Source organism: Lepidochelys olivacea (assembly GCF_965140295.1).
Source record: "Lepidochelys olivacea isolate rLepOli2 genome assembly, chromosome: 27".
Taxonomy (NCBI): Eukaryota; Metazoa; Chordata; order Testudines; family Cheloniidae; genus Lepidochelys; species Lepidochelys olivacea.
In genome coordinates this window covers 12,815,509-12,839,442 of record NC_140437.1, presented here as the reverse complement: position 1 = coordinate 12,839,442, position 23,934 = coordinate 12,815,509, and the positions used below count along the sequence as shown (strand labels likewise).

Here is a 23,934-nt window from a genome sequence, read left to right as displayed (position 1 = left end):
ATTTTCACCTACCCTCGGTTACTGCAGTTTGTAGTTTTATGGTACAATATTGCAGCACTTTTAGACAAGCATGTCAGATTCCATTTTAAGTTTGTCCCCAGATGCTTACAGAGAATTTGTCTCCACATCATTTTGTGCCATGACATTTATTAAACATGTGACTATTAAGTTAATTTTTCCTAGCCCAATTTCACTTTCTTCTGCAGAATGGTAGAAGTTCCTATATCTCAGCGGCAAAATCAGCTGAAATCCAAGATGTACAATTACTGTGTACCATAGAAGAGAAAAACGGTCTCAGATTCTCAAATTTTGAATAGCAGCCTAATACTGTAAATTTATTGAGAAGAAAATCATTTTTAAAAACCGGATTACAATTCATTTACCAAGATTTTGTTTTAGCATTTAAAAACCATTTAATAACAGGCCTGACCACAAAATCGTGGCACAACAGAAACGTAGGGTGTAAATGTGACATGGAATGCATAGAACTTTCCTGGGCGGACATGCCACAGTAAATACAACAGTCATAATCATGAGTGGCTTTATCACCTAGAAGATAAAGGGTGTATATAAATATTGTAGAGAAACTTAAAAAACCCGCATTCTTTTATTTTTCAGAAATGGGGGGTACGTTCAGTTCAGTCAAAAATGAGTATGTTGGCCCAAAAGGGCCTAATTCCTGTTCCTAAAATTTCCTATGAAAAAAGAAAGCATTAACGATTAGATGGCAGAAAGTTTGTAAAATATCAACTAAGGAGTTAATTCCCAAAAGACGGAAAATGTGGTGTTTCAAAAAAATAGTGAACAGCATTAAACTTGAAGAAATAATGTTAGGAAGAATTCCCACCATTTCTGCTACTTTGAAGGTATCGATCAGCCACAAAAGCCCAGTCCATTAACTAAAATGGCAGTCTATTGGGGTCTTTGGAGATAGAGTTTGGGTGGGATTCATTTTACAAAGCAGCATAAAATAGTAGGAAACATTTTTGAAACTTACAGTACAATGGCCATGGGCCTCTGTGTCTTCATTGAAGGTGGCAACAATTACCTAGATTGCATAATGCTGCTATATTCAATGTCATTTAAACAAAAATACAGACCTGAAAAACCACCACTCACTGATTAAAACAGATACATTTGGCCTTCCAAGCCCACCACCTCTGCACCAAACTTGTCATTTGCCACTCACTCAGTGCCTCACAAGATTATGAAACAGTGACTTGTCTAAATTCAAAGGTTTCTAACCTACAACTGTCAAACTCCGATTTGCCCAAAAAAGGGGACTATGAACCCCTCAGCATCATCCCATATTGTCTGAATGTGTCACGTTTATGAGACAGAGCTCCATACTGTGGATACATACTGCATTTTCTCAGCAATGTGTCTACTTAAACACCATTTTCCCATTCAAATTTCTCCTCTTCTCATTCTTACAATCAACCAAACACCACATTTGTGAATCTAATTTAATTCCCCTCTCCTAAATCCAGGAATTTAAAAATAGCAATCTGAATGAGCAGCATTTGATATGATCCCAAAATTAAAATCATACCATAAACAAACATTAAAACCAGGCCTTCCTATATCAAAGAAGATATGCTTGGCTGACTTGAAATAGTTTATTTCCCTCTCCTAAGTCAGATATCTCACTCACCTGTGACTTCATAACTCATGAGCTGTTGAGTCTCTTCACCCAACAGGTGTGTCCCTTTCTAACCCATTCCACACTTCCATCTAACTGAACTAAGTGAAACTTCTAGAGCAGGAGTATGGTAACTCAATGTCTTTGTTCAATAAGCCTAAGAGACATTGTGGAAGGGGAAAGGTAAGGTTTAAAAACTACTAAATAAATTACATAAAAGTTCTGAAATCAACACCACTTCTGAGGCAGCCTTGCCAGAGACCTCTTGGGTCCCTCTCTTCTCTGAAGCACCTTTTGAGTTGTATGGATGTAAGAATAACTTTAACTATAGAAGCTATTTGCATCTTTTTAGAATCACGTTTTGATGATTATAAAATTTTATCTATTATACAACATAGGTCCAGCTACACTGAAAAAATTACACCGCTTATTGAAATACATTTCATTTTAGAAACAGACTACTAAATAGGTCTATACAAAAAACTCTAAAATAATTTCTGTAGTAAAATAAAGAGTGCGTTAGGAGAGCTACACAAACAAATTTTTTTGTCTTTCTCTATAATGCTTGATATACTGTGATACGTGGCTGGCTCACTCTGTAGCCAGCGCCAAAAGCTGAAAAGAATTCATTACGATACACAGTGATACAATTAATGCTCTGTATTAATCTCACAGCCTTTCCGATTAGTACAAAGGAAACCAGGCCCATCCCCTCTTTGAGGAGAAGTCCAGGATATAAAAGCAAGCATACCTCATCAGCTGATATGAAATTATAAAATTCCACAAGTCTCAGTATTTGAAATTTATAAAAGTCATCAGTAGAACGCAAGCAAATTGGGTTTCAGTCCCTTTGGTTCCCCTGGTTCAAATGATCACTGCTGATCCAATAGAATTTTCTTGTTCGTTAACTGATTCATGGGAGTACCAGGAGAGATTGAAAGATCTTCACGAGCTCTCCCTCTGCAATTTCCAGGAGGGCACGTTTCCATGTGCATAAAACAGGAAAAACAGCTGGCAGGAGGCAAAGGTGTTAGTGGTGTTGTGCTGAAATGTTTTTTTCTGCCAGGTGTCGCAGAAAGTTGTCCTCACTCTGGCCTCTATGATTTAGAGGCTCACTCTTAAAAAGGGCTGGAGGTGGGGGTAAATGAGGGACAGGGGGGACCGGGAGATGGTGTGGATGGTGTGGGTGAGGGTGGAGATGAAGGTGTGAATATGGATGCGGGATGGGACGTGGCGGGAGCGTGTTCACTGGGTTCAGGTTAATGGGTGGAGTTGGGGAGGTGGGTGTGGTTGCTACAGAAAGGACTGCGGAAGCAGGAGAAGTTGTGGTAAGTGGGATCTGAACAGCAGGTAGCACGTTAACGGGGCTTGTGACTCGGAAACACTTCTCCTTGTGCGCCTTGAGCATGTTGGAGAAGCGAAATCGCTGGCCACACACATCACATGGGTAAGGCTTCTCCCCTGTGTGAGTTCTGCGGTGTCTCTTCATGTTTGGGCGGCTGGTGAAGCTTTTGCCACAGATTTCACAGATAAAAGGCTTCTCTCCTATAAGACAAACACAGCAGCCAGTTAGGCTGAAAGCTTCTGCTAACAATTTACTTCAGCTATAAGCGGTCAACGAGTTGTATATTCCACAGACTACACTTTTCCCTACTTACGGCCAAAATAAAATCACAGACGACACTGCTTTCCCAAAAAAGCCCTCAATCTTTGTGAGCTCCTCTCCCAGCTTCATAGTATGGTGCATGAGGAGACCTCTAAAAAGGCTAGGTAACGGGCTTCTTCAAACCACAGTAACATGAACAGAAACATGCACAACCACTCATTTTTGCAGTTAAAATACAGTACACAGTGCAGTGGGAGAGGAGGTCAGGTGTCACTAAGCTACTGGATGGATCTGGGTTGAATCTGGCTTTAGGCATAAGTTTGGTGGGACCGATACACATGGAAGACTTGGCATGTTTATGCCTTGGAGGTGCGTGCATTTCTCTTAGATATGTTCTTACCAGTGTGTGTTTTCATGTGCTCATCGAAGTACTGTTTCATGTTGAAGTCTTTGCCACACCACTGGCACATGAACTGTTTGTGCCCAATGTGGATGCTCATGTGGGAACGCAGCTGGTATTTGTACTGAAACCTTTCATCACAGTTCTGCAACAGACACAGACCTTGACTTTCAGGCATCTCAGGAAAGAAAGCAATGAAGTTGCAGAAGGGTGTTCTACTGTTGCATATATAGAAATCCAGAAGACCACCCCAAAGCAGTACACGCACCAAGAAAACATACAGTGAAGAGATGATTTTACAACAGCAGGGCATCTAGTTAAAAATGCATATATGAAACACACACACACTATTGATACCCACAGTTTTGTTTTTTTTGGGGGGGGGTTCCATTATTAGGAGCATTATCTTGTGTACCCAGGAGGTACAGCCTTAAAGAGATTTATGAAAAATCAGGGCTTTGAAACTGCTCATTGGATACCTAATGGCCACAAGTAATATGAAAAATGACTCTTCATTTTACTAACAGGCTGTCTCATTAGAAAGCTCAGTGTATTCCTTGCACTGCTGAAGAGGGAAAAGAATGGACTCTTCCAACAGCACTTTCTCTGGATTCTGTTGAGTCCTATTGTAGTTTGGCATGTAGATGCCTGGTAAGTTTAGAGCTACACCCACCCCTCCAAAGCTAGGACAGAAAGGGATGTTTTGTTTCTTCATCCTCCCCAACACTGATGAAAGTGATGGCAAGCTTTGTTTTCCTCCACTTTTCCTGAAGGTGCTAGGAAGAGAGATCTGGATAATTGGTCTAAAGATTTCTTCCTACCCTCCTTCATTCCTGGTTTTGGAAAGAAAGGGAGAGCTTCTTACCCGCTTTACCCTCTCACCCCCCAAACCAATACCCCTTTTCTGCCCCCATAGTATTCCCAGTAAAGGAAAAAATGACACACCGTAATTGGCTACTTCCACTGCAGCATTGAACCAACCCAGATTTCTTGACAGTTTTGCATTACTCCTATCTGCACTTATGCTCTGCTCTCCCCAGAGAGTACATTTTTTCCCAAAGCCTTAATACAACTGCATCTCATTACATAGATAAGACATTTTCACATTTGTAGCTACTAGATGCATATGCCTCATACCCTGTCAACACATCATTAAAGTGGCTGCCTCACCTCACATCTGAAAGGTTTCTCTCCAGAATGCTGTAGGGAATGCACTTTGAGCGACATACTGCGTTTGAATGATTTTCCACAGGTTTCACATGTAAATGGCATATCCTTTGTATGTGCTGCAACATATATATAACACATTATGAAAAAAGGTTACTAAAAATGCAACAAACACATTACTTCACTCAAAATCTCTCATTCTGGACTCCTGAGGAGAAAGACTGGTACTATAGAGGTGAATACTATCTGGTGTTCCCAGTACTACGGACGTACATTTTTAGTTTCCCTCTAACAGATTAAGCTAAGGAAGTTAGGTTACTTGCATTATAGGTTATATATTAAAAACAGTTAAGACCAGGAAGACAACAAGCTATCAGGCTCAGCAAATATAAGCAGCAAGAACACTCACCAACCATGTGCTTCCGCACATGGGCCATTGTGTAGAACTTCTTTTCGCAGATCTCACAGGAGAACTTTTTCTCTGCATATCCATGAACAATCTTGATGTGTTCATGGAGAGACCAGAGCTTCTTGAATGATTTCTTACAGGAAACACACTGAATGAATGGGACAAACAAGGAAGCTTAATTCACAAAGAGTTTCAAAGCCACAAGTCACATATCAACTTGATCAAGGAAGAATGTCCCCAAAGCAAGGAAGGCAGTAAGAATCCCAACATGTACTTCAGCTCATATTCACTGTTTTTAAGAATTTGGAAAATTTAGATACACTTACAAGGAGTACAGAACAAGGAAGAGTGGAATGAGGGAACAGAGGTTAACACACTTGCAGTTTGGTGCCATCTGCTGACGTCTCAAGAGCAGTGCAGCTACTATATTACAGTATCCTGTTTCCAAAACCCAGTGGGATCTATAGTGTCAGCTCATGTTAGGTTGGACTGTCCAGTCAGATTCTAGTATTGGAAGGAGAGGTTTAGAATGTCCATATCAGGGTCCTTGTTCAGCGCCAGAAAGCAAGAAAACTTGCAGGCTTTGCATAACTCTTGGCATGGCTCTTTACTTTTCTTGGCAGCAGGACTACATAGGAAGAAACATCTTAATGCCAGAGCTCAAACTCCAGCAACAAGCCCAAAGGAGACAGCAATACATGGCCAGATTTCCCCGTTTCTGGAACTTTAGGGTCCTGAAAATTGTAAGGTCAGAAGGCACTATGCAACCATCTTAATACTGACCTGGTGCACTTCTGGACACTGCTATTCTAATCTTGATCCTTAATTGAACAGGGACAGTCAACTGTGTGGTGGTTTTATGTGGTGGATAAGTAAGGCGTAAAGTCACACTGAAGTCATTTTCACTAATTACCTAATCCAGACGGCTGGATGCCAGATAGTCATGAGTTCTAACCCTGGCCTGTACAATGACACTGTGTGATCTTGGACAAATCACACAACTTCTTTGTGTCTTACTTTCTCCCTCTGCAAAATGAGGATATAACCTGCAGGGGTGTTGAGGAACAGTTACATTCTTTATTTCACTTTCAAGAAGGAAAGCACTATACAAGTATACTAAGCAAGAATTTAAACCCAGTTCTACAGAGGTGAAAGCCTAATACACTAACTCACGTAGACAAACTACTTCTAACCCAAGAACCTTGTTTGCCTTGCCTTCAGGACCATTTTATATTGGGAAATATGCAGTACATGACCTCTCAATTCAACCCCAAACCCCAACCCCAGCATTACCATGAAATCTCCAGACAAGGATCAAGGACCAGCATCTCATGTACACCCCCATTTTCAAAAGAACATTAATGATAAACACATTTAAAAATCTTTGTACAATTTTATACATTTCAGAACAACAGTTGTAAATGGAGCAATATATGAAGATACGAAACATTTTTTATCTTTGAAGGGAAAGGGAAGGAGTTCTCTAGAAATTTTAATCTTTCCTGGCTGTCATTCATGCTGCTCATGTCATCCTGCTCATGCTCAAAGTGAGCTGGATGCAGTTTTTTAAGGAGACAGACAGTGCCACTCCTGTCAACATGAGGTGTTCTTCCCCCCTCATGGGCAAGTCATACTGCCTTCACAGTGCACCCAACCTTTGCTGGCCTGGGAGTTTGCATACCACACTGCCACCAGGAAGAGCCTTCTCCTTTCAAAGGACCTACTTGGAGATGTCAGGAACAAACTGCAGTCGATGGTGGAAAAACCCTGGAGAGTAAAGCAGTGCTAAAAAGTGATCATTTGATTTAACACAAAGTTCAGCCATCGGGATATGGAAATCTAGCATTTCCATGAGCGAACAGCAGCAAGTAATCGGGATACACCAATTTAATGTCTGGAAAAAGCCTAACACAACAATAAAAACCTTTGTAAAGGCACTAATTTTGAAAAGGTACTTGTCCAACAGAATACAAAGGCTCTTTTGGAATGGCTACAATCCATCATATAGAGCTATATTTAGGTTTACACATGACTGAACAGCCATTATCATCAGTCCAACTGGCACTTATGTAATCAAGCCACATGGGATTTGTTCGAGACAAGGCTCCATGTCTTACTTGGCATATTAGAACTATATTACGCAACTCTCCCCCCACCTCTTCACTGCCTTCCCAATCAAATTAATTTTTTAAAAAGCTGCTCCCAAATTTTCATTTTTAACATGCTGCAAGTTTTAGTACTGACAAGGTATAATTGCATAATAGATGTTTACAGGGGAATCTGAAGAAGATAGTCAGGCACCCATGAAGTTTTGGGAGAAAGTTTTTGGGTTCTGAGGCTTTTGATACGGGAGAGGGAATATATTCTCCTCTTTCCCTCTCCCTTTTGGGCAGACGCAGAAGTGCCTAAGGTATTGCCTACATGAGAGATTTTTGCATTAGTGTAGATACACCAATACAGCTAAACCATCGCAAACTCCCAACACAGATATTCTGCACTGGAATAAAGCAGGTTTTATAGGTGGGCTGACTTATCCTGGGTACAGTAGTGCAAAATGCCTTGCACTAACATAAGTCATGTCTATGTTAGGAATTTGGCACTACAATAGCTATACCAGTGGCTAAAAATCAGCATGAACAAGGCCTTATGTTTGGCTCACATTTAAAAAGTTATCTGTGTAACCAATAAGGGCGAGACTTTTAAATGAACGCTTAGATTCTGGAGCACAAGATGCAGCCATTTATGTGGCTGCATAATAGCACCTACTAGCCCCTGGGTCCTACAGTTTACATATTATATTATGATAATATATTATATAAAGGCAAAGATAAAATTTTGCTGAATTTGAAATAGGTCTTGGATAAAATTTTCATAAGCACTTAAAGACTTAGGAGCTTAATTCTCATTTCATAAGTGACTCAGTCACTTAGGAGCCTAAATCTCATTGAAAGTCAACTCCTAAGTGCCTCAATCACTTTTGAATGTGTGACTTAAGTTTCTAATCCATTTTTACTCAATATACTGCATACTAACAATGGTCAAGAGACTAACTTATTGTACCAATGATGCCTTTCAAGTGTGGTAAGTGTCCTGACAAATACTTCTGTTCAATGTCCCCAGAGTCCCCTATATACCATAGGTTAACTATTTATATAATCCCACTGACAGTTCTAAAAGATTATTTGCTGTGAGCTGAGTCACCTAAATGACTATACCATCCTGTAAATTTATACTTAAGTGGTCTCTGCTACACTACAAGCTTTAGAAATGTTTCATTTAAGAAGTGCAAGGATTTTTTCAATTCATTGATAGTCATGAGGATGCAGCAGAATGTTTAATTTTTACACACACACACAACGGCAATGATGTTTACATTTCTACTTAGATGACATAAGGGGCATTTATAGTGCATCCATAGTCTACTATGCACTAATTGAGGTTACAGATACCTCAAATTAATTTTATACAAATATTTATCGGCTTTTTTCTTTCTGATCTATTACAGGTAAACCAATAGGTCTAACTTCTCCTAGACTATTGTCTGCCTTGAGGAATTTTAGGAAAAAAATCCTACTGGTGCTGTCACTGGTTCAACTGCACCTGGTGTTAGCATCAGTAAAAGTCTTAGTGTAAACAAGGCTCCAGTGGGTTACAAAGCTTTTATTACCATGTCAGTTAAACTTCTTGAGAAGCAGGTTTATTTGACAGTGGTAAAAATACCAGAAGCTGCTGCTGTCTTGTGTACACTAGGTCTTCAACTGATGTTAACACCAAATGTAACTGAATTCATTGTAGCACTGCTGGATTATTATTTTTAAACACCAAAATGCCCAGGTATAAAATGGCTTTATACTAGGCCACTTCATTACATGGCTGTCTCCTGGATATATGGTTATATACATTGGCTTGTCATTAACAGACCGTGCCCAACTGTTTTACTGCAATTCTAGCTCCAGATTCTACTTTGTATCCATTCTCAAGCCTTGTCTGCTCTTAGAAATAGTTCTCACTAGGCCAGGAATGGCCACCAATCAGTGTAGCTGCATCAATCCTGACCCTTATTTGTAGACAAGGAGATACAGGTGGGTTTGCACCAACTGAGGTTTACCCATGTTTGTATTGGGGAAAATCCAGGCTTGCCTTGCCTATATTTAAGAGTCAGCACCAATGGCTGAGTCAGGGGTATTCCTAAGCATAGATATGGTCTCAACTTGGCAGTGAAAACCATTCTGGAGTTTGTGTGGTCCAAAGCCTAACCCATTGTAACCTCAATTTTTAAAGCCCAGTGTGGCCTAATGGACAGAACACTGGACTGGGTTCCAGGAAACCTGGATTTTCCTTCTGGCTTTGACACTGGGCCGCTAAGTGACCTTGGGCAAGTCACTTCACCTCTCTGCCTCAGTTTCCTCATTTGTAAAATGGAAATAACGATGCTGATCTTTTTTGTAAAGTGCTTGAGATCTACTGAAGTGCTCAATAAGAGCTAGGTAGTAATAATAAATAATAATTTATCCTTCCTTTCATCTCCCTCTTATGAGCTGGAACATAAGGTAAAACAGTTCAGTCAGAAATGTCACTTGAAATGTACTTCTACAAAATTGGGAAGTCTGCATTTATTTAAAAATTGTTACTTTTTTCCTATATATATTCAGTGTTTTGTATTGTTGTTTACTAACACTGTAAACTGCATATCAGTACAGGTCCAGAAATGCAATTTAAAATAAAAGGGAAAGCTGTTCAGAGACTTCATAAGCAAATTCTAAGTAAGGTCAAAAATTATTGGCTGCTGTACCAAAAAGTTAAGATCCACTTTAGGTAAGAATCCAAGCTTCATGGCTAGGATTATTTTCAGAATACTGGAGCAGTCCAGTAACTTGTTCAGAAACAGGCAACAAAAATGATTAGGGGTATGGAATGGCTTCCGTATGAGGAGAGATTAATAAGACTGGGACTTTTTAGCTTGGAAAAGAGACTATTAAGTGGGGATATGACAGAGATCTATAATATCATGACTGATGTGGAGAAAGTAAATAAGGAATTGTTATTTACTCCTTCTCATAATACAAGAACTAGGGGGTCACTAAATGACAATAATAGGCAGCAGGTTTAAAACAAACAAAAGGAAGTATTTCTTCACACAATGCACAGTCAATCTGTGGAACTCTTTGCCAGAGGATGTTGTGAAGACCAAGACTTGAACAGGGTTCAAAAAAGAACTAGATAAATTCATGGAGGATAGGTCCATCAATGGCTATTAGCCAGGATGGGCAGGGATGATGTCCCTAGCTTCTGTTTGCTAGAAGCTGGGAATGAGCGACAGGGAATGGATCACTTGATAATTCATTCCCTATGGGGCACCTGGCATTGGCCACTGTTGGAAGACAAAGACAAAAGGAGTACTTGTGGCACCTTAGACTAACAAATTTATTTGAGCATAAGCTTTCGTGAGCTACAGCTCACTTCACTGAAGCTCACGAAAGTTTATGCTCAAATAAATTTGTTAGTCTCTAAGGTGCCACAAGTACTCCTTTTCTTTTTGCGGATACAGACTAACACGGCTGCTACTCTGAAACCAAAGGTTTTAATGTTCTGGGCTGAAATGGGGCCTTCTGCTTGACTGTCGGAAGACGGGATATAGGGCTAGATGGACCTTTGGTCTGACCCAGTATGGCTGTTCTTATGTCACGTTTCAGTCAAATGTACGTATTCTTTTCAAAAAGTGCCCTCTTTTGGTGATACTCATTGCGTGGGAATAATTTACTGCCCTTCTGCCTTTTAACATTTCAACTAAATTAAAATGGAATTCAAGGGGCAGTGGGCCTATTTCACCACTAGGATGCAGCACTGTGTTAAATTTTCTTTAACAAAGCAAGACTAAATCACCAGATAAAACAACAATGCCCATGGTTATGAGATAACATATATACCGAAGAGCAGAAAACAAGTCACAGATAAGTTAAAAGCTCAGAAATTGTATTCCATAATTTAAATTATTTAAAATGATTCTTTCATGGCAAAGATTTCCACTGTTGTGTATATAACTAAAAGTGACAAACCTTCTGGTGAGATGCAGTCCAACAAAAATCTCCCTACTAACAGCAAATTCAAAAGGCTAATCTATTATTTATTCAGATTTTGCAGCACTGCAGAAATGGGCAGGTTTATGATCAGGTTCACCTTTTGCATTATTAGAAGGATTTCCACATATCTACGTACATGTATACAAACACCATTGTAAATAATATGTCAAGAGAATTTGAATCATCTTAATGTGATCCAGAAAGCAAAGATGACAAATTAACACTTTTCACATCTTGCAGGTGTTACAATTTTTCTAGGTCACTTTAGTCAGCCAACATTCTACACATTGCTGATTCCCTGACACTTGTTACCATTTTGTTCTCCCCTCAAAATCTTACCTTTACACATTATGTCCCTGATTTTCTAGGGTGCCAAACATTCAAAACTTTGACTGAAGCTACTGGAAGCTGCAGGTGGGTCAGCACCTCTGAAAAATCAGGTCCTATTTTGTACAAAGTGGTGCACTGCAGACAAGTTTTCAACCCATTATTCTTGTATCTGGCATTTGTTAAAAAGTAGTCTGGCATCTTCCCACAGTGTAGATTAATCCTAGCAAGAACTCTGCTAAAACAGCACACGGGGCACCCTCTGGTCCCTATTTCCTTTGGCAGACACCAAGAAGTGCTGACAGGTAGAGGCAGATCTTGGTCAGGACCTTGTCTCCATAAAAAAAATTCCCTCTCTGAGGTGTCCACTAGCCGTATCCAGGGCACAACAGAAAGGTGTGGAAATCTGGCAAGCAGGTGAACTAACCTACCTGAATGTTTTTTTCACAGTCTGTTTGCTGGTGAAGGGACAGCTCACTTTCTAGAACAAATTTCTTCCCACACTTGTCGCAGATCTGCATACGCCTGTGAGTGACGTTCATGTGCTTCTCCAGGTACCAGCGTGTGTTAAACACCCTGGGGCACTTTTCACAGGTCAAAGTCTCCTTTTCTTCACACTTTGATTTCTGCACAGGTGCCTTGGGCTCCTTTGCAGCTTTCTTCTTACGCTTGGGGGGCTCCACACTCTTTCTACGGCCCCTTGTAGTTCTGGGTGAAGGAGAAGTTGTGGCTGCTGCAGCAGATGCAGCTCTCCTTGTTCTCCTTTGGGTAACACTAACTTTTTCCACTCTTTTCTCTTTTTTCTTCTGCCTCTCATTTTCCTCATCATCATTACTGTCTTCAGTGGCCTCTTCCCCACTGTCACCCTCCTCTTCCTCACTGCTGCTCTTAAGAACAGCAGTCTCTTTGGACTGGGAGGGGACACCCTTTTCCCCTTTTGATACATTTAATGTTTGGTTGTTAAGGTTTACCTCCACTATAATCTGCTCCCTTTTGTAAGTCACTTCATCTTCCTCCTCTTCTTCCTCCTCAGAGTTGTCAGAGTTCTCTCTATCTTCTTTCACAGCCCGGACCTCTCCCACTGATCTGTTCTCCCTGAAATATGGCTGCTCCTCTCTTTCATGGAGATGTGGTTTACTCATTTTGCTGTCCACCAACACAGAGTAAGGGCTTCCTGACTCTCTTTTGTACACTTTGGTGGACAGATCAAGTTCCTGACTGGAAGCATGATAAAACGTGGGTGGCACTTGACCACGACGGTTTTCCTCTTGCGCCATCCCTGCTACATGCACGGCACTGTTTTCAACCAGCTGTTGGTCAGAATTGGCTGTCTGACTCATTGGGGGGAGGGGCCCTGATTCATTGAGCACCTTTGATCCCAGAAAAATCAAATAAGCTGCTGTGAAATATGATGGGCTTTCAAGATGATGCCTGTTCCATCAAGACAGAATGACTAAAATACGACTCTCTCCTGGTGTTTAGCACTGAAGTGTGGATCACAGAATTCTGGTATTATGGCAAGAGCAGAGCTGTAGTAAATACTCTTCTGAAGAAAGCGACCAACCAATCTTCAAACATTTTATCTACAAAGAAGAACAGAGAAAATTAAGTCAGTTTCTTAAAAATAATTGAAGAAATATATCCCCCAAGCTCCTTGTTTTCTTTCCAGGTGTACAATTTAGGCAGAGCCCAGCAAGATCTACCATACCAATTATTAATTATTCATTATGCTTAGTGGTCTATTCTTCAAATTGCCAAACAAAAAAAATCTTATTTCCACTGATTATTGGCAACGGTGCAGATCTCAACAGACCCTCTGGGAGAGATAAGAGATTATCAAACTGTAAAATATGAAAATGGACCATACTAGTAGGTCCAGCTTATAGTGGATAATGTGGGATAAAGGCCAGGTGCAAAGAAAAAAAAAGGGTGCCCACCATCTTTTTTTTTTTTTTAATTAAACTTATGTCTAAAAGCATCCTGAATGATATCCTTCCTAAAAATCCCTCCCAAATTTTGTTTTTTTTAAATCTTTTACATTACAAATTGAAGTCTGCTCTACCCTGTTTTCTGATGATCTATGGAAAGGTAGAGAACTGATAGTATGGCATATCTCTGGTTATTAAACCTCATTACTTGAGAAAGAAGTGATTTTCATTCCAATATAGTTTTGTTAAAGATTCAGCACACAATTAAGGGCTGAGAAGTCTTGCAATACTCATCTGAGACGACTACTCGCAAACAAAGTTTCCTGTAAACCTGAGAATAGCAGACTTAATATTCCTGATATATCAAGGATAAATACGAAGTATTTTTGATGGGGAGGAGGGCAGATCTTTTCAAATCTTCTCTATATATCATAAAGCAGCAAAAAAGAGGCACAGACCCTCTTTCTCCTTTTCACAGGTCACTTTTAAGTAAATCAACAAACGCACTGTGGTTCCCAGTAGCACCAAGGACACAATTTCACTGTGCTGCAAAAAAAGTTACATCAGAACAAGAAAACCTCAGATCAAAAAGGCCATGAAAAATTCTGTACATGTGCCAGCCTGGATGAGATGGGTAACCAGACAGGAAAGTTCTGTAGAACAACTGAGAAAGCATCTCTAAACTGCCTCCTCCCTGTTCTACCCTCCAGGTTGTAGTAGCATGCAAACTGGAACTGATTATGTGCCAAAGGACATTGTATTAATGTACATGTGCATGAAGAGTCTCAGTGAAACATTTTCATCTTGCAGCAGTAAATTAGAGTGGAAGATATTGTGTGTCCAGTTGTTTGTGTTTCCACCTCACAGATTGTTCATACAATCTCTACTTGATTTAAGGGACCTATTCTCTTCTATCTCAGCTTGTGCCCTGTCCCACGGTTACTCACTCCCCAATCTAGTAGCCAAACAATAACCCTTTCTATCCATCTAAATTTTACCTGCAGTTATCAAAGTTGGAGTTTGACCAGTACACCAGGGTTAAAGCTCCTACTTCCTCCTGCAAAAAATACCACGTGATCTCTACCACTAGTAATCAGAACCTCAAGATTTTTTTCCCATTCAGGAAATGACATTTCAAGCAGCACAATATTGGAAAGACAAACCAAGAATCTGGATTGAATGGATGAGATAGAGGGGTATATCTGAGCCATCAGCATAAATGTGGGATAGTCAAAAAGTCATGCCTGCAGACAACAGTACCTAGAGAGGGTGCAGAAGGAGGGAACCAAGGATAGAGGCCTGGGCGAAGCACACAGGAAGGAGAAGGGAGGATGACAGATCACCAAACAAGAGAGTTTGAAGCAGCAATCAGAGAGCTAGGAGAACCAGAAAAGCCAACCACTAAACTGTTGGGGTTAAGAAGGAACTTCCTCTATGGGAATATTAGTACATAACTGTCCATCTCTAAAGTTTGTTCCACCAGTTCAGAGTTGAGGCACCTTTGATTTAACAACACTGTGTAGTGAGACTTATGTTGCTATTCCTATACAATACTCATCCCATCAACAGAGTAAAGCACCTCTGGGTACAATTCAGCACCATTCACATGCACTAAATTGACTTCAATAAGAAAAAACTACACATGACTTAAGTAGGAAGAATAGTATATTACAGCTGTACATTACACACTTCTTTCCACTTAGCACTGTGAGTTACTAATAAAAACATTCTCCAAACCACAAATATGACAACTTCATTCCAGACACAGCTGAATGCAATTTATATAAAGAAGGAAGTATATGTTGCATTTCTCTATTCGACAACCTTAAAAAGAGTTCAATTAAGGTGTTTGAAAAAGGACGACTTCAGTAATAGTTTTTATGGTAAACAAATTCATTAAACCAGTGGTGCTTCTCCTAGGGTACCAATTACCAATGATCTGCAGAATAAAAAACAAGCATTCTACAGATAGTGTAGGGAGATGAGAGACTGCAAAGCAATATGGACCCAAAGAGGTACTTACAAAGTGGTCTACACAACAAAGTGTTAATTCCACCATTATGTCTCTCCCCTCAACAGAATTTTAAAAATTAGTCATAAAACCTAGCAAACAGTGTTTATGCCATATAGAAAACTATACCTAGTTATTTTGTAAGCTCATTGAACAGATCTAAGTTACATGGCTAACACTAGAAGTGTGTATAATCACTGATAATATAACACCTGAAATAGCTTAACATGCTGCTGTGAACAAGAAAAAAAACAAAATCACCTTTTCATTGAATTTTTGTCTTCATATTTATTAGAATTGTTTCACCTCTGCTCATTTTAGGAACATTCTATAAAATAAAACCACTCTACATGAATGTATTACCACTTCAAAAGCAAAAGGACACATTCTGAACGTATCAAAAGCTGTTTGGTCTTAAACCACTGCACTTTGCAGAAACAGTAACCTAGTTTCACTTTGAATATAATATTTGCAATCCTCAAGGGACCCACAACTTTCTAACAAAATGTCATTAACTGCCACAGAGATGGTAAAGAGAGGGACACTTAATACATTCTCAATACAAACAATGCATTGCATCAGAAGATTAAAAAGTTTGAAATAAAATAGTGCTGAAGTATAACTTTTACTAGCAATTTCTGACACAATATACAAATCTTAATTCTGAAAATACAAAAAAGACAAGAAAAAAATCTATTCTTCTTAATGAATTCTTAATGAGCGAGAGTCTGTCTCATATCTTGATGAATTGTTCAGACTCTGAAAGAATGCTTTTCCTATCAGATGGGAGAAACACAGGCTCTCTTTAAAGGAAGTACATCCGAATTCAAACTCAGAAGTAGTTTTATTATGAATATAAAATGAATAGTTATGAGGCACCTGCAGGAAATTTGTATTCAGAGACTACACTGGAAAAACCTAAAAAGTGAGGTTACAAGAGTTAGAGGCATAAAGCCCAGAAGCAAAAAGTGCACCAAATCTTGACTTGCAGACAAATGTGTAGGTGGAGGAAGCATCTATGTGGGAGCAGCATTTCACACAATGCCTTTGCTACTTCTAATGAAAAACCACATTTCTTCATGTTATCTGCCAGCTAAAAATAGAAAAATCTACCCAGCAATGAACTCAAACAATTATTTGTTCTAACTTTGATTCAATATCAGCTGTTTTAAATCAAGACCAGTCTGAGTCGGATGTACAGAGTGCTACTGACTATAGATTTTAAATTACATCTCCTCAGAGTAGTGTGGTTAATAGTGACCAGACAGAGTGAGAAAACCTGGCTTTTATTCTTAACTCTGCCACTGACTCACCACGTGACCCTACCTTTGTGCCAAATTTCCCTATCTGTAAAATGGAGATAATGCTTATCCCATTTGTAACACATTTTGTGATCTACAGATGAAAATTATTCCTGCTTAGCATGGTTCTCCATGCACCACATAGTTGTGTAGCTACTGACATACACTGTGAACAACTACGTGCCTACTACACAAGTGCGCTGAATTACTTCTCGTGGCTCCCATGGAAGACAGGAAGATGACGCATTTTACGTCACTCCACAACCACTTACAGCACTGGGGGAAGCTCTCCGGGGCAGGAGTGACATTGACCTAATTCTTACCAGTTGTGCTGCTATGCATAGGGTTCCCAATATCAGCAGTGATTAACTGCCAAAGATATTGGTGGGCTTTCACTTTGCTGTAGCTTTGCAAACCTACAAGCATTTATAGAGAGTCATTGCAGTGGTCTCTGCAGACATAGAAAGACAGAACTGCACTGAGTTTATACTTAGTTATCACTTGGAAGATTATTTTTGCAACCATGAAGGCTAGAAACTTACTTTTTTAAAATGAAAGTTTAGATTGTATACAATTGGTGGCATTTGCTTGGGAAAGCTCTGTACTCACCATAAGGAAGAGTGAAGTTTTCAAGTCCTATTCTCTACACTCCTTGCAGGAGCTCTCCAACTTCCATCACACAGTTTTGAGGACTGATTCAAAGAAAGAGAGACAGAGAAAGAAAGACTCCAGTAGCCGACTCTCAGGCTATGTCTATACTGCAGAGCCTATGCCAACGTAGCCCCCTAGTGTAGACACAATATATGCAACAGAAAGGAGTTCTGTGGTATAGGACCAGCACCTCTGCAAATGGCATTAGCTATGCCGACAGAAACTCTCTTTTGTTGGCGTAGTTGTATCTCACAGAGTTTTGTCAGCACAGATATCACAAGCAGATGTTTTTTCATACCTCTTACTGACACAGCTATGATGGTACAAGTTTTAAGTGTAGACTAGGCCTTAGTCTTTAAACTCAGTACGTACTTTGATTCAGAAACTATTCATTAAAATGTCTTACGCTGGCAAACAGTATTCCAGAGTTGGAAGTAGAATAAACTAAATTTGTCTATTTTAAACCTCATTTGTGTTGGACTTCACTTCCACCAATGTGGCATAAGTGCCCCCAACTTTAATAATAAAAGGTCACAAAAACCCAGGCCAAAACTGATTTTACAGAAAAGTGCATACTAACAGTACACAAACATTAGGAATTAGTTTTACATATAGGCCCACAGAACAAATAAAACTTAAAAAACTGCTTCCTTGTTATGGAATTTATAAAGTAAGCAATCTAAATTTTGCTTACAATGCAGAATAAAAAGCCCTAGTTGATGCAAGCAGCCTACTTTAAAGGGATACATGCAGATTACAGATGTGATCCATTAAATAAGAGACCTACTAAAAATTTCACCGCTAGCATGATAATGTAAAAATAGATTTTAATTTTTTATTTTTAACCTTTCCCCACTCTCCCCCTATAAGAAATTTTTGGTGCAGACAGACTGAAAGATAGGCTTTTCCTTACTGCTTCAATTAAAAACAAAACAAAACAAAAACAGAGAAAGAGCAACAAGTTTTGAAATGGATATGGTCAAGTTATATCTTGTCATGTTAAGAAGTTCCACTCTGACTTTTAAGCAAGTAGCCTCTCCTAACAGCATTTTGCCATTTGAGAATCTCTTATCCACACAATGAGAATTCACAATCCACACCAGTAGAAAGTATAATTCAAAAGACTTATTACCTTTTCCTCATTCCACTATTAAGCAATCCCACTTTACCTGTGCTTTAGAAATCTGAAGCAGTTAAGAATTGTGAATGTCTTTTAGTTGTAATATGCAGTGTTGTAACCCTGTGGTCTCATGATATTAGAAAGACAAGGCGGGTGAGGTAATATCTTTTATTTGACCAACTTCTGCTAGTGAGAAAGACAAGCTTTTGAGCTTCCACAGAGCTCTTCTTCAGGTCTGGGAAACTCAGGCCATGTCTACACTTCCACTTATGTTGGCAAAACTTATGTCGCTCAAGGGTGTGAAAGAACGCACTCCTGAGTGACATAAGTTGTGCTAGCATAAGCACTCTTGTGCACAGCACTATGTCAACGCCGATTTAGGTGTTTTTTTATGTGGATAGGAGAGCTCTCTCCCATCGACACACCGCGGCTACACAAGTGGTCCAGCTGTGCTGCTGTAAGCCTACTAGTGTAGACATGGCCTTACTCAGTGTCTCACAGCTTAATACAGGACAGAATAGATTGTTTAGCATTAGTACTTAACTCACACTTCAAGGGACTACTCAAGGTAAAGTGGCCAGTTAACTCTTTTTAGTTATATTGGCAATCAGCAGGTGCACTAAGTCCCAGGTTATAAATATATAGCATACACCATGATTGGGGCAGAAGAGTGTGTTTTGGCTAAAGAAACCAAATGAAAACTCTTATAAAAAGTGGCATGTTATATATTTAATGTCTTTTTTTTTTTAAAATATGCCTCATCCAAAACACCTCAACATGTTAAAGGACTAAGTCAATCTGCTGGTATTTGAAACTGTAGAACCAGGGAGTCTAAATATTCCAAATTTGATTTTTCGAACACTGAACTATCACACTCTGCAGTTGTCCTTAATTAAAGAAGCTAAAAGACTTCCAGAGACTTAGCACACAAGACCATTAGGTGAATTTAACATTTGCATTATGACATTTACAACAGCAAATGTGAAGATTCAGGTCTCCAGCCATCTCTCTAATGGTTCCACATTATTTCTTTTTGACAATACTTAAAAACTCTCAGACACCTATTTAATCAATTTGGCAAGCAACATATTCGCTATGTGGAGTTGGCCATTTGCCTGCAAATATTTAATATTCCCATGGAAAAGTGGAGCAGACTGGACATCTCCAATTTCAGAAAAAGATACCTTGCATCAGTGTCCTGCAACTGGAGTCTACAAACAAGACTGGCAAACCTGGAGGCCTTCTCCATTAATTAAGTCAGGATCTTATATTATACCTTCAGGTCAGAATTGGGGGACAACGTCTTACAGATCTGTAACTAAAGGGAATCTCCAAATCTATGGATCTGGAATTTTTTGCAAGCAATAAATTCACATGGAAGAAAGTTGAAGAGGATGTTCTGGCAGGATTCTTTAAAATATTATAATCCCATAGTCTTTGCAGTATGATGTAGACAAAATTTTCTTTGCTTTTGGGGTTATTTTTAGATAACACAATAATACACTTAGATAGTTTTTCTATGTCTGTAGCCCAATTACCTTGAAATAGTTCTAACCCAGAGATTCTCAGACTGAGGCTCGCAAATCACAAGTGGCTCTTTAATATGTCTCCTTCAGCTCCTTGCAGCACAATATGAAAACACTGTGATTTAATTATTAACCAATCAGAATGCTTTTACTACCAATTGTAGAATGCTTGGTCAGTCATTTTGCTATAAGAATTTTATATTATATTTATATAAACAGTAAATGAAACAATTAATTCACTCTGCATGGCTCTTTTGGGTAATGTTGATCGCTAATTTGGCTCCTGAATCACTGAGCTCTGAGTGTCACCATAGTTCATTCTAAACCATAAAGTTTAGGTGCACATGTAGAATCAGACTACTATTTAAACAACTAGTGTACGTCTCTACTAATCCAAATTCTTGGAAAACAGACAAAGTCAGCAATGAAACTGCAATTTCCCAATGGCATTTTGATTATAATTTCAGCACTGGCTAAGAAGTCTCAAAAATAAAAAAAGTCCACTAGACTGTAAATTAAATTAGCTTCTTGAGTTGCTTTCAGGAAGCAAAGAATGGAAGATGCTTGAGAAAAAAATGCAATTACCCTTAACCACTATAAATTTGTGCTTAGAGACTTATGCTTTTAAAGCAGTACCAAACCCGAGTCCATTTAGTACCAATTGCAGAGTCAACTGATTTTAACCAATCATAACAAACAATTGTGCTGGTTATAGTGGGAGAGGCTGTTACAGCGAAGTTGCAGAACTCTCTATTCTGCCTGCTTTTTCAGGCACTCAAAATTTTCTGAAACTCACTTTTTGGGATAGTGTCCCAGGTTCATTCCCTACCCCAGAGTGATTAATTATACTATTTATTATTATTTTAGCAAAGAAGCATTAGCTGGTTTTGAGAATGAGTGAAAAAAAATATTTCCCAAATGCTCTTGCAATTTTTTTCCCCAAACAACTCTACAGCTGAGAGAGTTACAGTCATTACAGTGAAAACTGAGCCAGTGCAAATTGTGTTACATCAGTCTAAACTGTGTATATTCTAGGTGTCCGTACTGGTGTAGCTGCACCACTGGCTGAAATCCCAGTACAGACCAGGTCTTTGCCTATTCTATTTAGATTATAAGGTCTTTGGGGAGGGAGTCTTACTTTTTTTTTTTTTGTGGGTAGTACCTAGCACAATGGGGCTATGATTTCAGGTTGGGGCATATAGGTGCTAACATAATACAAATAATGTTTTCCACATAAATCAGTGGAAGTATGGCACATCAATAACTGGAAACAAAAAGGTATATGTTTCCAACACAGACCACTAAATATCCTATGAAATGTGCAGGGATTGAGGAATGACCCTTTCCTTATGAATCTCTTAAGATAAAAGCTGCACACCTAAAATTTGCAAATAATGGATTCTCCTCTGCAAACTCTTTAATGTTCAGAGCAGAGAGCTAACTCTTAGTAGGACCTTGCCAGGTGGATAGGATAGGATGTTCTAATGGTGTCATACTTCCACATTATAACATTTATTTTCTCTCTTTCCTTCTAAAATCCATGGAGTTCCATCAAATATTATATTGACAATCTTAAGGTTACCCCTGATGTGCATGCACGTCAGAAAATTACAGTTATGCCTGCATATGCTACCTTTAATCTGATCCTTATCCATTTGTAAACTCTTTGGGGAAGGGACTGTCTTTTTGTTCTGCGTTTGTACAGCTCCTAGCACAAAAGGCCCTAGTCCCTGACTACTGCTCATAGGGGCGACAATAATATACATTAATGATATTAATTATATGAACATGTACAGTTTCTAGTACTGTGTATAACTATATTGAACATGAGAATTGATTAAATTGATTTCTATGACATGCACACAGTAAACTTTCTTACACAACGTGTAACTACAACAAAGCACTAGTGAAATACACTAGTATATACAAGCCAGTTTTTCACTAAACTATTGCTCTAATTGCCTCATCTCCAAAATGGCACCTAAAGACTGATGGTTTGAAAGAAAAGGTATAGTAAATGGCTGCTGATTAAATTATTAAAACATATACATTAAAGATAGAAAACATTTTAGAAGTCTAAAAATACTAGATCATTTTGGCAAATAAAATAGTGTAAAGATACCAAAATTAAAAAATACAAGATATTGCCTTATCTAAAGTTTTACAATTTTATTTGATATAGTGTATTTGGGAAATAGCATTGGATCATAACTAAAGACTATCATAATGCATCCACACAAGAAGGCAGAGGTACAGTTGCACATGTAACCTCAACTTTGGCATTTGATGATTTGAGTAATTAATCATGCAACTTTAATATTTTTACCAATAGTTTCTGGGACAATTTAAAAAGTGCAAGAACTAAAACTATTCAATAAAAATCTCTACTTCCAATAACCTTCATATTACTTGACCTCAGATTTTGACCCCCTTTCCCCCCCAAAAAAAATCATAAAACCACATCTGTAGTGGTCATGAAGATTAATTACAGCTGAACAACTTTTTACATTAGAAAGTGCAGAATAATAAATTAATAGCCCAACAAAACAACTCTCAAAATAATGGAAAACAGCAGTGAAATAGATAAAACCTACAAAGGTTTTATGAAATGAGATAACACACACACTATATCTTGCATTTCATATGTATATTTATTCCTCAAACATAAGACACATACATTGTCCAAAATTAAAAGTTTGCAATGCTGTAATTTATTTGAACATAATCAAATTCCCAGTCTATTAGTTAGTTATACCTAATGTCGTGATGGAAGGACAGCTGGGCAAACTTGAGTAGCGCTGTGACCCTTTGCTTCAGGTCACAACATCTGAAGTGGGGAACCAGCCCCAGCCCCATGGGACAGAAACCACTGCTGTGTGGGGTGAATGCAAGGCATGCTTGCACTCAGACAACACCCCCTCCGAGGAACTGCCCTCCGTCCTGGGCTGGGATTCGGGTTACAGTGCCAGGGCAGAAGGTGCATATATGTAACAGTGGGTCACTAAAAAGAAAATGCAGTTAGTGGGTCACTTCAGGAAAAAATTTGGGAACCGCTGACCTAGCCTATAATGAAGTTTCACCCAAACCAATTGTGTTAAAATACACTCAACAGATGTTGAGCTTATTGGACAAGAGTGGAAGTCTTCTAAACATTGAAAAAATTCTGAATTAAACTGTCCTGTCTTGCGATTTTACTTCTACAATTTCCCACTATTTAATAGAATAAACAATGACAATCTCCTTCAAAAGCAGATTGGAGATAGAAATGTGGATTTTCAACTTTAAATGCAAAAAAAGAGTAGAGAATTTAAGATTTTGTTCTAATCACATTTCAGACTCTTCTTCTTTTCCTGGGCCCCAACTATGACTTTTGTCTTTGGGATCAATCACGTTAGCTAAATAATAAAGAAGGACCATACCTTCTTTTCTTCTTGTATGGTTCCAGTTCTTTGCCATTAATTAGATTTCCAGATTTCCACCGAGACTGAGAAAGAAGTGTTATCAGGCTATAATTTATCACGTCCCACTGAAACCTCACCCAGTGTAAGTTTAGTGCTTCTCTGTAGTCCCTTGTTATATAAAATAGATGCTATATTTTGACCAAAGTCCTCTTCAACACTCTTATGGCAGCTGGATACAAACACACAGTATTCCTTAGATTTCACCAAAAAATGGGACATAAAAAAATTTTCTCAACCACTCATGGGCCTAAAGATCATTTCATTGCTTCTTTTTTTTTTTTTTTTTTTTTGAGTTTCCACAATGT

General features: G+C 38.8%; 1 protein-coding gene across 1 annotated transcript in view; it reads right to left on the bottom strand.

Moving 5' to 3' along the window:
• Window positions 1-2,287: 2,287 nt before the first annotated feature.
• ZNF652 (zinc finger protein 652) overlaps window positions 2,288-23,934 on the bottom strand; it is a 31,819-nt gene continuing 10,172 nt past the window's right edge. Inside the window, exons 2-6 of the mRNA XM_084615932.1 lie at window positions 12,063-13,214; window positions 5,225-5,372; window positions 4,819-4,934; window positions 3,649-3,793; window positions 2,288-3,187 (exon numbers count right to left, since the gene is read on the bottom strand). Of these exons, the coding sequence (XP_084472058.1) occupies window positions 2,673-3,187; window positions 3,649-3,793; window positions 4,819-4,934; window positions 5,225-5,372; window positions 12,063-12,971 (1,833 nt within the window). The 5' untranslated portion in view covers window positions 12,972-13,214 and the 3' untranslated portion in view covers window positions 2,288-2,672. The remainder of the gene's footprint in view (window positions 3,188-3,648; window positions 3,794-4,818; window positions 4,935-5,224; window positions 5,373-12,062; window positions 13,215-23,934) is intronic.